This window comes from Eptatretus burgeri, chromosome 11, assembly GCF_056783735.1.
Source record: "Eptatretus burgeri isolate ZD-2024b chromosome 11, Ebu_testis_v1, whole genome shotgun sequence".
Lineage (NCBI taxonomy): Eukaryota > Metazoa > Chordata > Myxini > Myxiniformes > Myxinidae > Eptatretus > Eptatretus burgeri.
In genome coordinates, this window is record NC_140971.1 from 72054386 (window position 1) to 72069255 (window position 14870).

Here is a 14870-nt window from a genome sequence, read left to right on the forward strand (position 1 = left end):
CTCTCTCTCTCTCTCTCTCTCTCTCTCTCTCTCTCTCTCTCTCTCTCTCTCTCTCTCTCTCTCTCTCTCTCATACACACTTGACAAGGTCCCCATTGTCTGCCGCAAGGCTTCAAATGGGAAGTTCAATTTAACATCTGGACATCGACATTATGAACAATGAAACAAAATAGCTGTCTATGGCGCTTGACAATGCTATGAAAACTGTACTATACCAAATTTATTACTACACTATATCGTACATACTATACTCTGGGAAGGCAAGAGCAATCCACCCAGTATAACACTTACCAAGAAACTGCTTCGGCAGTACTTACTTTACCTCCCTCCGAGCAGAACACCAGAATATAAATAACAAAATACTGTACTGTACTGTACCATGCAAGCTATATACTATATACTGCACTCTATTATCTATCTATAATTCCAGCAGTGTGTGTGTGTGTGTGTGTGTGTGTGTGTGTGTGTGTGTGTGTGTGTGTGTGTGTGTGTGTGTGTGTGTGTGTGTGTGTGTGCGTGTGTGTGTGTGTGTGTGTGTGACCGCTGTTTCTCGACAACCTCTGGTCCGATCTAATTGAAACTTGCCAGGTATATTTCTGGGGACCTGAGGATGTGCCTTTTCAAGGTTTGATATTAATCGGAGAAGTACTTCCCAAGTTATGGCCATTCATTTACCAACCAATGAAAGGACACGTTGCTGCGTAGGCGTGGCCGATGCGCCATTTAGTTACCAATCACAGGACACGTTGCTGCGTTGGTCGGTACGCGGCCGGCTGACGAAGACATCACGGGGCGTGCCGGTTACAATGGGGATCGGTGTCTTAGTTCCCGTGGCGTAGGAGTGGCAATGGTCAATGGTCAATGGCAGCGAATGTCATGGCAAGCAAAGACAGGAAGGTAAACTTGATTTTAATTAACTCTGTGTGTGTAAGTATCACAGCAGTTGTTACTTCAATACAAGCGGTAATTCGTGGAATGATGTGAACATTCCGTACGGACACACACTACTTCTGGATAGTGATGACTTAATGTATCTATCTATTTATAATTAAAGCAATGTGTCTGTGACCGCTGTTTCTCGACAACCCCTGGTCCGATCTAATTGAAACTTGCCAGGTATATTTCTGGGGACCTGAGGATGTGCCTTTTCAAGGTTTGATATTAATCGGACAAGTGCTTCCCAAGTTATGGCCATTTATTTACCAAACCAATGAGAAGACACGTTGTTGCGTGGGCGTGGCCGATGGGGAAGGGAAGCACAGCCACGTTCCCCATTACAGGTTACAACCTATGGGCTTCCGGAGAGTGATGACTTCGTGTATTCTAATAATTTCTTATGCGCATTTATGGATAAACACAATGCCCCAAGTTATGATCGTTTTCATATTAGACGGTGTATAAATTTCGGGAACATCAGAGTGCTGGTGTGCTCCGAACCAGGAAGTAAATTTTTTTCTCTCTCTTCTCTTTTTGTTTTTCCTTGCCACGACATTGCGAAAAGGTAAAATACGTTGGCGCTAATTGAATAATTGGGTATTAAAAATAAATTGCGAATAATCGTAACTGCGAATAATTTCGAACTTCTGGGTCACGCACGTACGGGCACATGAGAGCGAAGAAACGGCCTGTGTGGTTGATTTATTTATTATTATTATTTTATTTTATTTTTATTTTTTTTATTTTTTTTACGGGCACGTACTAGTTCTAATAATTTCTCGATTTCTTATGCGCATTTATAGATAAACACAATGCCCCAATCCAGTCGTCGTTTACGAGAGCGAAGGAACGCCCTGTGTGGTTGTCTCTGGCTCGCGGTTTGAAAGTTTTTTTTTTGTTGTTTTTTTTGGTTTGCACGTTCGAGCACACGAGAGCGAAGGAACGGCCTGTGTGGTTGTTTCTGGCTCGCGGTTTGAATATTTATTTTATTTTTTTGCACGTTCGGGCACGCGAGAGCGAAGGAACGGCCTGTGTGGTTGTTTCTGGCTCGCGGTTTGAATATTTATTTTATTTTTTTGCACGTTCGGGCACGCGAGAGCGAAGGAACGGCCTGTGTGGTTGTTTCTGGCTTGCGGTTTGAAAGTTTTTATATATATATATATATATATATATATATATATTTTTTTTTTTTTGCACGTACGGGCATGCGAGAGCGAAGGAACGGCCTGTGTGGTTGTTGTTTCTGGCTCGCGGTTTGAATGTTTATTTTATTTTTTTGCACGTTCACGCACGCGAGAGCAAAGGAATGGCCTGTGTCGTTGTTTCTGGCTCACGGTTTGAAAGTTTATTATTATTATTATTATTTTTTTGCACGTATGGGCACGCGAGAGCGAAGGAACGGCCTGTGGGGTTCTTGTTTCAAGCTCGCGGTTTGAAAGTTTATTATCTTGCCAAAACAAAGTTTTTGCAAGATATGTTAGTCAGCTTGTAAGTTTTTTTTTTTGTTTTGTTTTGTTTGTTTGTTTGTTTGTCTGTAATCACGTATAAAAAATTCTGCAGAGCACAGTTATCATTGGAAATTTTTGTAACTTCGCATATCAGAGGCCTATAGAGGTCCCTTTTCAGTGCACAAAATTTTGAAGGTCAAGGTCAAAGGTCAAGGTCACTTTGTCGCAAATCAGGGGAGTCGACGAAACCCTTATTTTTTGAGTAATTTTGATCGGATCGTCTTCAAACTTCATGGGAATATAGTTCATGGTCTGGCGCTCAGCTGATTAATTTTTGGTGGCGATTGGCCTTGACCTTCATGGTTAGCGTGTGAGGTCAAACATATTTGACCCCAAAGTCAAATTTTCAAGTTTTAGGAACCATATCGTGTAGTACCTCAAATTGAACACCTCGATGAGTGCTTTCTAGATATGTCAAGCTTGAGATACTATGACATCATTTGGTGACGTTATGAGGCAAACGCATATTTTTCATGGTTACTCTGTAGAACAATTCTCATCGGAATCTCTCGTAGGCAGATATTCCTCAAGGAGTCGCTCCTGGTGGATAGCAGCTCTGTTCACCTCAGTGTGACCTTAAAGAAGTCACACGTGGTCACCTTTTGGCAAGATACGGGTCACCCTGCGGGTGACATTGTTTTTATTTTATTTTATTTTTTTGCACGTACGGGCACGTGAGAGCGAAGGAACGGCCTGTGTGGTTGTTGTTTCTAGCTCGCGGTTTGAAAGTTTATTTTATTTTTTTGCACACGAGAGCGAAGGAACGGCCTTTGTCGTTGTTGTTTCTGGATCGCGGTTTGAAAGTTGTTTTTTTACTTTCTTATTTTTTATTTTTCTTTTGCACGTACGGCCATGTACTGGTATATTATATTACTATATTATGAAATATTAACTACACTATATTATACTATATTACACTGTACTATAAAATATTAACAATACTATAGTATGAAATATTAATGATACTATATTATACTGTACTATAAAATATTTACTATACTATACCATGAAATATTAATGATACTATATTATGCTGTACAATAAAATGGTAACTATACGATACTCTACTTTATACTATATTGTACTATAAAATATTAACTATACTATATTTTACTGTATGATAAAATATTAATGATACTATATTTTACTGCACTATAAAATATTAACTATACTGAACTATATTCTACTTAATACTATACTGTGTTATAAAATATTAACTATACTGTATGATAAAATATTAACGATACTATGCTATATTACACTGTACTATAAAATATTAACTATACTATCCTATATTATACTGTATGATAAAATATTAACGATACTAGGCTATATAACACTGTACTATAAAATATTAACTATACCATCCTATATTATACTGTATGATAAAATATTAACGATACTATGCTATATAACACTGTACTATAAAATATTAACTATACTATCCTATATTATACTGTATGATAAAATATTAACGATACTATGCTATATTACATTGTACTATAAAATATTAACTATATTATATTATATTGTTCGATAAAATATTAACTATACCACACTGTATTATATTATATTGTACAATACAATATTAACTGTACTATCCTATATTATACTACACTATACTATATTATCCTGTACTATCCTATATTATACTGGACAATAAAATGTTAACTATACTATACTGTGCCATAAAATATTAACGATACGATATTATATTATAATCTACTATAAAATATTAACGATATTATACTATTTTATACTGTATGATAAACTATTTGCTATACTACACTGTACTACAGTATTACAATACAACTGGACGAGAATAGGTTATTGCAGATGAACACCATCAAATTGCTTCACCGTGCAAAGTCTCATGGGAAGATTATTGGTTGCAGATGAACACCACATTGCTACACCACGCATGGTCTCATGGGAAAGTTGATTGGTTGCAAATGAACACCATCATATTGCTACACCATTCAAGGTCACATGGGAAAGTTGATTGGTTGCAGATGAACACCATCATATTGCTACACCACGCAAGGTGTCATGGGAATGTTGATTGGTTGCAGATGAACCCATCATATTGCTACACCATTCATGGTCACATGGGAAAGTTGATTGGTTACAAACAAACGCTGCAATATTGCTGAACCAAGATAGGTCTCATCAGAAGTTGATTTGTTATCAAATACAGAAAAGGAGCTCGGTCTCAGCGTGCCTGTGTGCGTCCGTCCATCTGTCAACAATTGTCCTGTAGTGGATACCACTAATCAAGCAGTAACAGTACCCTGTACACAGCACAGCATAGCAATACGCACATATACAAATATACGTACAGTCGGACACAGCATATAATGTGCTGCACATAAACGCATGGGGAGAGTTTGTTTCTTGGCATGGCTCGTGCCTAATATATACCCAAGACAGTTTGATGAAAAGAAGGAAGAGAGGAGGATAGGGTAGGGGGAATGTGATATTATTTATTTATCTTGATCTTCTTCTTTGTGTGTTGTTGTATATTATTTGGAATTCAGCATCTAAAAAGGCTGTGATGAATATCCCATTAACACTCTCCCCATCCGCGCTCTCTGGGTGTATAGCTCTGCTGATATCGATACACCGCCTACTTTTATTTTTTCCCATTAACAACAACCGTTTTTTTTAATTTTTTTTAGCAATGACGCAAAGATTGGTATTCCCGTCAGTGAAGCGACGGGTCTTACATTGTAGTTACTTATAACATGAATGCATGGTGATGAAAAACCTATTTTTAGACTTCTGGGAGAAAATGCTCACCAAAAAAAGGTTCTGTTGCTAAAGTCAAATTTGAGTTTGTACTCAGATGAAAAGTGAGAACTGCATGACTAGAACCAATCATATGATTTGGTAGGTAGAGCCAAGTTGCATTACTGGGGGATGTTCTATTGACCTTTTCTACATGATCAAATCCCGTTTTTGCGCATCGCGACATTTCAAGGTCATGGCGGTCATCCACTGTTTCGCCTTGCTGGGCGTATGGATGATGGCCTTGCCCACAGAGTGCAATGCATCCATCACAATGCAGTGATTCTTCATAATTGAGATATATAGTGGGGTCAAAAACGATGTATAGCATGATATCCCAATAAGTTGTGGATGGATTATGACAAAACTTGGTGGATGAGTTTGATAGGTGACAAGAACAGGCCAATTCAATTTTGGTTCAGGTCCAAATGCATATCCTGCCTCTCAGTGGGATACACGACAGTAACTGTTGAGCCTGGCAGAGGTGTGCACTCTACTGAGTGCCCTTATAGTTACTTATACAATTACGGTGGCATTTTAACTCTCCTAACCCCCTTCCCATTATACCTCATACTTGCTCCTTTTCCTTTACTCAGTTACTAGCAAGTTGTTCGTGCCAACACGGAATTCTAAGCAGGGCAGGGATGAAGATGGCAAAAATGCAAATGGCGTCTGGTATCAAGCCAGAAAGCTGGGAGCAACAATTCACATTTATTTCCACATCTTTTTTTTAATTATCTTAATCTTTTTGTACACATTGTCGCAGCTCGTATGACAGCAAACACACAACGCACAGCAAGGGGGGCAGGAAATGGAAGGACAAAACAGTGGGGGACAGAGACATTAGGATATCTGTGGAAGGGAGAGGGATGGGACAGGGAACACGCGGTATACAAGATGGACACCACAGAGACTTTCTGGAAGGAAAGCAGGGAATTTGAAGGAGGTGGGTTTGGGGTGGATTAACAGGGGTAGAAAAGATCAAGGTTTTGGTCAGGGAAAGATAAGAAGTGGCGGTGAACAGCTGTTTTGAAGGCCTGGAGGGAAGAATGGGATTGAACAGAGTGAGGGAATTTATTCCAAAGGCGGGAAAGAAGAAGAATGAAAGAGTGAAGGTGAGCAGTAATTCGTGATTTTGGTAGTTTTACCAGAAGGGGGTTATTGGTGGACCTTGAGCACCCTGCGGAAATATGGTGGGGTGAGACAAGAGAAGAGACAGTAGAAGACAGAAAGACCACCGACCTGCCTGCGGTGACAGAGTGAGAGGCCCAAAGACTCAGCCTCACCTCGGGAGATGCCAATGATCCGAAATGCCTTGGTTTCCATAGTGTCAAGCCGAGAATGGTGAGAGGCAGGAGCACTAGCCCAGAGGAGAGAGCAGTACTCCATCAGGCTGTGGACGAAAGCTTTGTATTAGGTCAGGTCAGGTCAGGTATGGGAGCATGCCCCGGAGCAGTGTGTCGCTGTGTCCACTTTCCAGCGGAACTCCAGGGGCCTCCATCTGGCCATCCACCAGGCAGATGCCTGGCCCCTCTCCTTAAAATGCTGATCAACCTGGTGCATCCAAGAGGCACGTGGTTGGCTCATTGGCCTCCTCCATTCACGAGGCTCCTTTGCTGAAAGAATCTGGTGAGCAGGTTCAGCGTCAGGAAAACGTGCCACATGCCCATACAGCACAGCTGACGCTCACGGACCATGCAGGTAACAAATCTCATTTGAATCTCTCTCAGCAATCGCTCATTGGACAACAAAATCTGACCAGCAATAGCCAAGGATTCTCCAAAGATTTTCACTGAAGGATTCACCAAACAAATTTAGTCTCAGTCTCAGATCTCTGGTCAGAGTCCAAGTCTCATATCCATAGAGCAAGACTGGAAGCACCAAGGACCTGAAGACTCAGACTTTCATCCTCCTGCACAGGCACCAACAGAGCCACACCCCATGATCCAGTGAATCCATGACAACCCAGGCCTGACCCAGATGTCTATTGACCTCTGGCTCACAGCCAGCAGAGACATGAATATCACTGCCAACGAAAGTGCATCTCTCCCTGACCTCAACATCCTCACCACAAACAGGTACAGCCAAGAGAGCAGCATCTAAGATGTCATTGAAAGGCTGGATCTTAGTTTTGTCTGAGGAAACGCGTAATCCCAGTGGCTCCGACTCCTCATTCAGCTCCTTGAGAGCCCCCCAAAGGAAATCCAGAGTCTCTGCAAAGATGACTGCACATCTGCGAAATCAAGGTCAGAAATCTTGACATTCCCAAACGATGCACAACAGCTTGATCTCTCCGACATCCTCCCCAAATTCAGTCCATACAAGTGCTGAAAAGTGTGGGGGCCATTACACACACCTGACAAACTCCAGTAATAACTGGATATAAGTCAGAGATGGTATCACCACATCTCACTGCACTCTCATTACCAGAGTAGGGTTCAGACATCAGATTGACCAGTTTTGCTGGCACCGCATGAAGACCAAGAATCCTGCATTGGGCAATGCGAGTCACTTAACTGAATGTTTTGCAGAGATCAACAAATGCTGCAAGCATCCACTGCCGAAACTCTTGTCTGTGTTCAGTGATGACCCAAAGGGAAAGGATATGGTCAATCATTGACCTCTTTGGTGTAAAGGCTGACTGTGATGGGTGCTGGTGGTGAACCCTATCAAGAATTAACTGAGTAAAGACCTTGCCCGGCACTGAGAGCAGCGTCACCCCTCGGTAGTTGTTGCAGTCCTGGCGATCACCCATCCCTTTCCAGAGAGGGACAACAAGGCCTCTCCTCCAGTCAGTTGGGATGATACCTGTGTTCCAGGCAAAGTAGGGAACTGCATGCAACGACATGAGTGCAGCATTCCCACCATCCTTGAGAAGTTCAGCATGGATGCCACAGATCCTAGGAGCTTTACCCCATTTCGACCGGTTCACCGCAGCCTGTGTTTCCACAAACGAAGGTGGACCACAGTTGATTGGAGGGTAAGCAGTGGGAATAGTAACACCCCTGACATCCACCTCGACAGCTGGTGGATCAGCCTGGTACTGCTGCTCAAAGTAACCGGCCCAGCGGGTCTTCACTTCGGACTCCTCTGTCAAGAGCCTACCACCCTCTGCTCTCACTGCAGTACACCAAGGGATGGGCTTGGAGGAATACAATGCGTGAATTCCCCTTTAAGAAGGATGAATATCACCTGACTGCAGGTGATGCTCTGCCTCCTCACAGATTCCTCACACATTGGCCTCCTTTTCCATCCTCAGCACACGTACAATTTTATGCCTCAGCTCCCTGAACAGCTTAATGAGTAGGGTCGGTGACAACAACAATCCGATGAGATGTTGGTTCAGGTCCGGATCCAGATCCGACCTATCAGTGGGGCACAAAACGTAAACTGTTCAGCCTAATGAAGGTATGTTCTGTCGCGAGTGCCCGTTGAGACGGCATTTTGCAATCACTTCTGTGTGTCAGTGTGTGTCTGTTTGTGTGGCTGTTCAGGCCACAACTTTTTTTACCATTTGAACTTTTGTCAACGAAGCTTTATTATGAGACTATGAAGAACACAAATTCATAATTTGATCAAAAGGTCAAACGTCAGTGACACATAAAATCGTCCATTTTCATCCAATTGACCTGAAATTTTAATTATCATTTTTGCTTTTGGCATCAAATTTTCAAGAGAGCTTTATTATGAGATTATAGAGAAAACAAATTAATAATTTTGTCAAAAGGTCAAAGGTCAGCGTCACGTAAGATCATCAATTTTTATCCAATTGTTCTAAAATGTTAGTTGTCATTTGAGTTTTTGTTTTCAAATTTTCAAGAAAGCTTTATTTCGAGGTTATAGAGAAGACAAATTAATAATTTTGTCAAAAGGTCAAAGGTCAGTGTGACGTAAGATCATCAATTTTTATCCAATTGATGTAAAATGTTTATCATTTGAGCTTTTGTAAGCCGTAACATTTTTACCATTCTAGTTTTTGTCATCAAATTTCAACAAAGCCTTATTATGAGAATATGGATAACACAATTGAACAGAATGTACAATTTTTTTTAACCATCGTTTTCATCAAGTTTAGTTCGAGTACAAAGTAGGCACGGATGGGCTTTGCATTTTGAGATGCTTTCTAGTTTAGCTTTGCGATTCACCAGACAGCAAATTACACTTGAAGATGGCAAAGATTGGAAGCACGCATGTATGGAAAAAGGTTTGAGATAACTTGAGAAAAATCAAATTGAGATAACATAAAGGGGAAGAAGTGGTCAGGGTGGAGGGGGGTTTGGGGAAAAAAAAACATGGAGGGTGGGATGCAGAAGAGGGAAAGGAGGTTGGTTAGAGATATCACCAAACAAGGAAGAGGGGTACATTTATAGAGGAATGGTGAGAAATCAAAAATTCCACCCTTTTTTGCATATGTAATATGCAGATGGACCCAGACATTGCCAAACCAAAGTGATTCAACTTTAATTGAATGCTATTCAACAAAGTGGAATGCTATCCAAGTTTAATTTTTGTATTTCATCAAATAATCTGTGAAACTCCAGTGTATCATAAAATCAGCTCAATGAGATTAAATGAATAATTAAATAAATAAATAACCAATCAATAAACAAAAAGGATAGTAATTATTATTGTACTCCTCGAGGCTTTGGGTCATACATGTGAAGTGAAGGAACAGAAGGAACTTCAACACAGGATGATACAATTAGGCCCATCAAAGCTTGCACTGGTGTTGCCAAGCTATGGCTGTTTGTCCATGCTCTATCCTTTTTTTTGTATTCTGACCATCAAGCAAGGAAGCAGCACAAACAATTTTAAAGTTTTGGTATGACTCTGCAAGGATTCAAACCACTATTCAAACCACTGACATTCCGAACTCAGAACAGACACTCTAACCATTACCCCACAGAGTCTATATAACCATTGTAGGACTAACTTTAACTACAAGGATATGTCATTCACTTTCTTGGAAATAAAATATTTCCCTGCGTTATTTATCTGTGAAATGAATGTAAAAGATTTTCAGTACTTGTATCATATAAAGGATTTTCACTTTACATCCAAGGATACAGTCTGTCCACTCATTCATTTTCGTTGTCTTAATTTGCTTGTCAAAGGTTAAAAGGATCTAAGAAGACTTTATCTAATACCAAGAGGACATCTATATATAACAGAGGGGGAAGAATGGGGGTGGGGAGGGATCAATATGCCATTATTATTTTTGTGTACATAATATCACAAATGCCCCCCAAAGGTAATTTTGACTTTAGACCAAGCCGTTTTCAAGTTATGAAATAAGCCTTATACTGGTTGAAACAGTGACAAAAATTATTGTGCATTTGCGTACGTAATAAATAAATTTCCCCACGCCATAAATAAAGGAGCTGTGGTCGTGAACATCATTGAAGTTACAGCAACATGGATAAGAAATATGCCTGGCGTTCGCTTAATGGTGAGGGTGTTGGGCTTGGGATCTTGGGATCCTGAGTTCAAATCCCACTTTACTGTTGAATTAATACCAGATGGGGTTGACTGCCTGTCATCCTTCTGAGGTCAGCAAAATGAGTGCCAGCTTGCTGGTATCCTGTGTCAGGGTGGTGACCTGTCCAGGATTGTGCCCAATAGCCAAGGAGACTGCTGAGGTAGCACCAATGCTCTGCACAGAGTATGGTCCCGATGGATGGATGGGTGAGAAAATGAACATCAGCGAACAGTGAGTAACAGTTAAAAACTGAAGGCATCACCAACTACCATAGTTGGCCACCAGGCAATTGGCTCAGCTCTGACATTTGGACCACAGGGTGGTCTTCATTGACGACTGTGTACGAGTTGTTAAGTACCCTTCTAAAGGGAGGTGGTAGCACTTTCCTTCTGGGCTGGTATACTTGTTGGTGGTGCCTTGTACATACATGTAGTGGTCAGTGAGAGGAGTTGGTCATTCCTACAACATATATATATATATATATATATATATATATATATATATATATATATATATATATATATATATATGTTCCTAACTCAACCATTTGTTTATTTATTTATTTTATACTAATCACAATCATAGACCTGCAAAGGTGACAAATATCAGAGCAGTGGTGTGCTCATCGAATTTACCATGATCTCGATGTTCAGTTAAGTTGTTGGCCAGTAACACAGATACAGTTAAACCCAAACTGTTATTGCTGGAACATGTACAGCAAACGAAAGTAGTGCAGCGATGCGAAAGTGTCTCTGACGCGTTATTTAATGAGCATACTACCCAGCACGAATGACGGACAGCACGAATCACAAGCTCTCTGAGCAGGTGCCTTAGCTTAAGGAAGAGTGCTAGTTGAAACAAATCCGGACACCAGACAGGAGGCAGACAGATGCAAAACACATGGGGAGTGACATGGCCAATTAAGTGAGAGACAGGTGGGTCAGAGGTCCACAGGCAATTGGAGAAAATCAAAGATTGAAACAGAGCGATGACACACTGCATTAGAAAGAAGAGGAACCTCGGAAGAAGGCGTCAAACCTCACCTGTGCTTTCCCAGAGTGTGTGATGCGGGGTTCGTGGGGTGTTGCAGTCCATGTTGGTTTTGATGACCTGTTGCCTGTGCACTATCCAGAAACTGCAAGAACATGAGTTCAGGTAGGACAGTTAGTAGCAGCAGCAGCGTTCGAGGTGCATGTGCACGAAATGAAACGGTAGTTGAGGAGCTGGAGATCATTCCGGCTGTACCACTGCTTGAATACGATCGGCTCTGGGGCTTACTGGACGTGCCCTCGTTCCATGTACGATGCGAACGAATAACATGGACTAAAGTGGGTCGTGGGACAGTGCGATTCCAATGAACGAGACCATGCAGATGAGATGGAACTCGAGGTGTGTAGATGGACGCGGTCCCGGAGACGCGTCTCCACTCAGAGACAGAGGAGTTGTCCTTTACAGGTGATGGAGTTGCACATGCAGTTTGGAATTGGAGATGTGACTTGTTGAGCATAAAGTGCCTCGCATATGCCAACCTGAGCACATGTGCATCGCGTGCTGGAGCCCAGAGGGCGAAAGAGAAGAAAAACAGAAGGAAACACGAAAAACCTTCTCTGAAGCTCTATTTAAAGTTTTCCCACTTCTCTTGATGTAGCGTTCCTTTTGCGTCTCGTGGCAGCGCCCGTGAGACTGTGAGAGTGTGTGGCCCACGGGACGTGCGGCTTCGAGCGAAGTCACGGCACGCCTCCTCACCCCTCCCGTCCTGTCCCTCCAACTCCAACATTACACCACCTCACTCCATCCCTCCCTTCATTCCCTCACTTGCTGTGGGTGACTCCTTCCTCTCCCTTGTCTCTATAACCACATCTCCTTGAACTCCTACCTTATGCTCGCTAATGATTCCTACACCATTCCTGGTGTTTTCTTTTTTTGTGTTTACATGTGTCGACCATCCATCCTTCCCTGCCTTCTTCCAACACCTGCACAGTGTATCTGTTTGAACTTTTGTCTGTTTGAACAAACCACATCAAAAAAAAGGACAAGTGGACAGGTCAATCTCAGGTTATTATAAAATAAGAAAATTCTTGGATGCAGATTTATAAAACTATTACTACTCGGAATATTTTAGATATAATTTTATAATGCCCCAATAATAATAATAATCAAAACAGCTGTACCAGTAAGCCAACAATCAGACGAGACATGAAGAAGAACGAAAAGGAAATACATGGAAATAAAAAGCTCTCAGACATGAAATGCAATGGTTGTGGGTGTAAACAGGCACAGTCATCCAGGAACATCTGAAAGTAATACTTCGAAGACACGAAGTAGAACCACCCACGCAGGCACAGCGGAGGTGGTTATAAGGCAAGAAAGGTTCATGTCGAAGCAAGATGGCCAACTGTACTTCTATGCAGAGATGAGTGAATGACCAACAATGTCTCTTCATAGATGCGTCATATATGAGGGGAAAGAACTAATATTGGTGTAAGTACCTGAAAAAAATGAAGCTTACAAACACCTTTAAAGCTTTTATAAATCGAATAGTTTGCATATAAATGCACAGTTTCTATCGAAATGCAAAGGTGCTGTACTCCACCGATATAAATATGTGTTTCCACAATGGTCATCCCTTTTCCACCATACTCTTTCCCAAGATGGTTATCCCTTTGCCACCATACATCTTTCAAAAATGCACATCCCTTTCCACCCCCATAAGCAATTTGAAGGTGGTCGATGCCCCGATGCCACCACAGTGCTTTGAAGATGTTTTTACCCTGTGCATGCGAAGCGAAAAGCGGGGTTCAGCAACCGGTTCATGTCCGTCCATCTGTTTGTCTCAGTTTATGATCGAGGAACAACTTGTTTAAATTGAATGTCATATTTTAAACACAAATAGGAAGACAAGTTTATCATTTTGGAGTTCTTCATCTCTGAATTCATCCTGACCGCACATGCGCAAAGAGGAGCAAGATAATTTTTTGATTCCGTCTGCCTGCCAGGCAGTTAAACAAAATGGAAAATCATTCCAACCAGGAAACGTACTGTTTTAAAGGACGTCATAAAGGACACAAACAACAGGTATGAATAACTAATGTAACGTGTTCGATAGGGTGGTGTAATTGCCATTGCAGAAAATGGCGGTAAAACACAGAATTACTTTATTTATACAACTTTTACAATCTTTATTTTATATAAATTTAATTTTCTATTTGAACACGAGTACACAAATCACTCGTCGTAATACTTGCAAGAACTTCCAGTTTTGCAGCAGGTACTTCGATTTAAATAAAGGTTCAATGGGTGGTGTATAAGGTTGGTCTTTGGGACTGCTTCTGGATTAGTTCAATAACACTAAACTTCTGGATTTTAAAATGATCATTCAAATAATTATTAATTAAAATAGAAGGAAAGTACTGCATGTATATACCTGAGCACCGTGTGGGGCATCGTGTACGATGAACTCTCTAGTTTTCTCTGCCATCGCATGCATTTCAAAAATAATTGTCTCTTTGCGCCAAACCTGTTTGCCCAAAGGTAGTTCCTTTGTCACCGTGCATGTTTCTAAAATGGTTGTATCTTTGCCATGGTGGATGTTGCCAAGGTGACTATTCTTTTGCTACCATCATCATCATCACCTCTGCCCTACTGTAGTCATTTTTCTCTTTCTCCTGCTGTTTCTTATGTTGCTTCCCGATATATTTTGTGTTCTAGCTCTTCCGCAAGCCTTGACTACATATACAAAAAAAGAGTTGGACACAAAAATTAAACAAATCAATACAGAACTCAATTGAAACAATGTATTTACAAAAATAGACGATTTAATGGTGCGGGTTGAGAGCGGAGGGACTACAGGGAAGGAGAGGTAGGCGCAACCTTACTTTGGTGGAGCGTCTGAGCTGGCTAAGGGCCATGCTGGTACTCCCTCACACCCAGCACACGAATGGTGGATAACGCAGGGTGCTGGATGCAGGGTGCTTTCCGTGCAGGTAAAAATCATCCCAAACCCAATCTGTCCTTTAACAAACAATTAATAAATGAAGCTGTTTGCGATCAGGGCAACTCAAATGATTCAGAGACTAAGTGACTTCATGTGTGTATTTAATAAGGGGATGGGGAGAACAAAGGACACAAAATCATTTATTTATACAGTATATTCACAAAGAT

The 14870-nt window shown here is 41.2% G+C and overlaps 1 protein-coding gene across 1 annotated transcript in view; it reads right to left on the reverse strand.

The window, feature by feature from the left end:
- Positions 1-12430, reverse strand: part of LOC147017353 (EMILIN-1-A-like) — a 29231-nt gene extending 16801 nt beyond the window's left edge. Inside the window, exon 1 of the mRNA XM_085846948.1 lies at positions 11753-12430. Coding sequence (XP_085703074.1) covers positions 11753-12216 — 464 coding nt within the window. The 5' untranslated portion in view covers positions 12217-12430. The remainder of the gene's footprint in view (positions 1-11752) is intronic.
- Positions 12431-14870: the final 2440 nt, after the last annotated feature.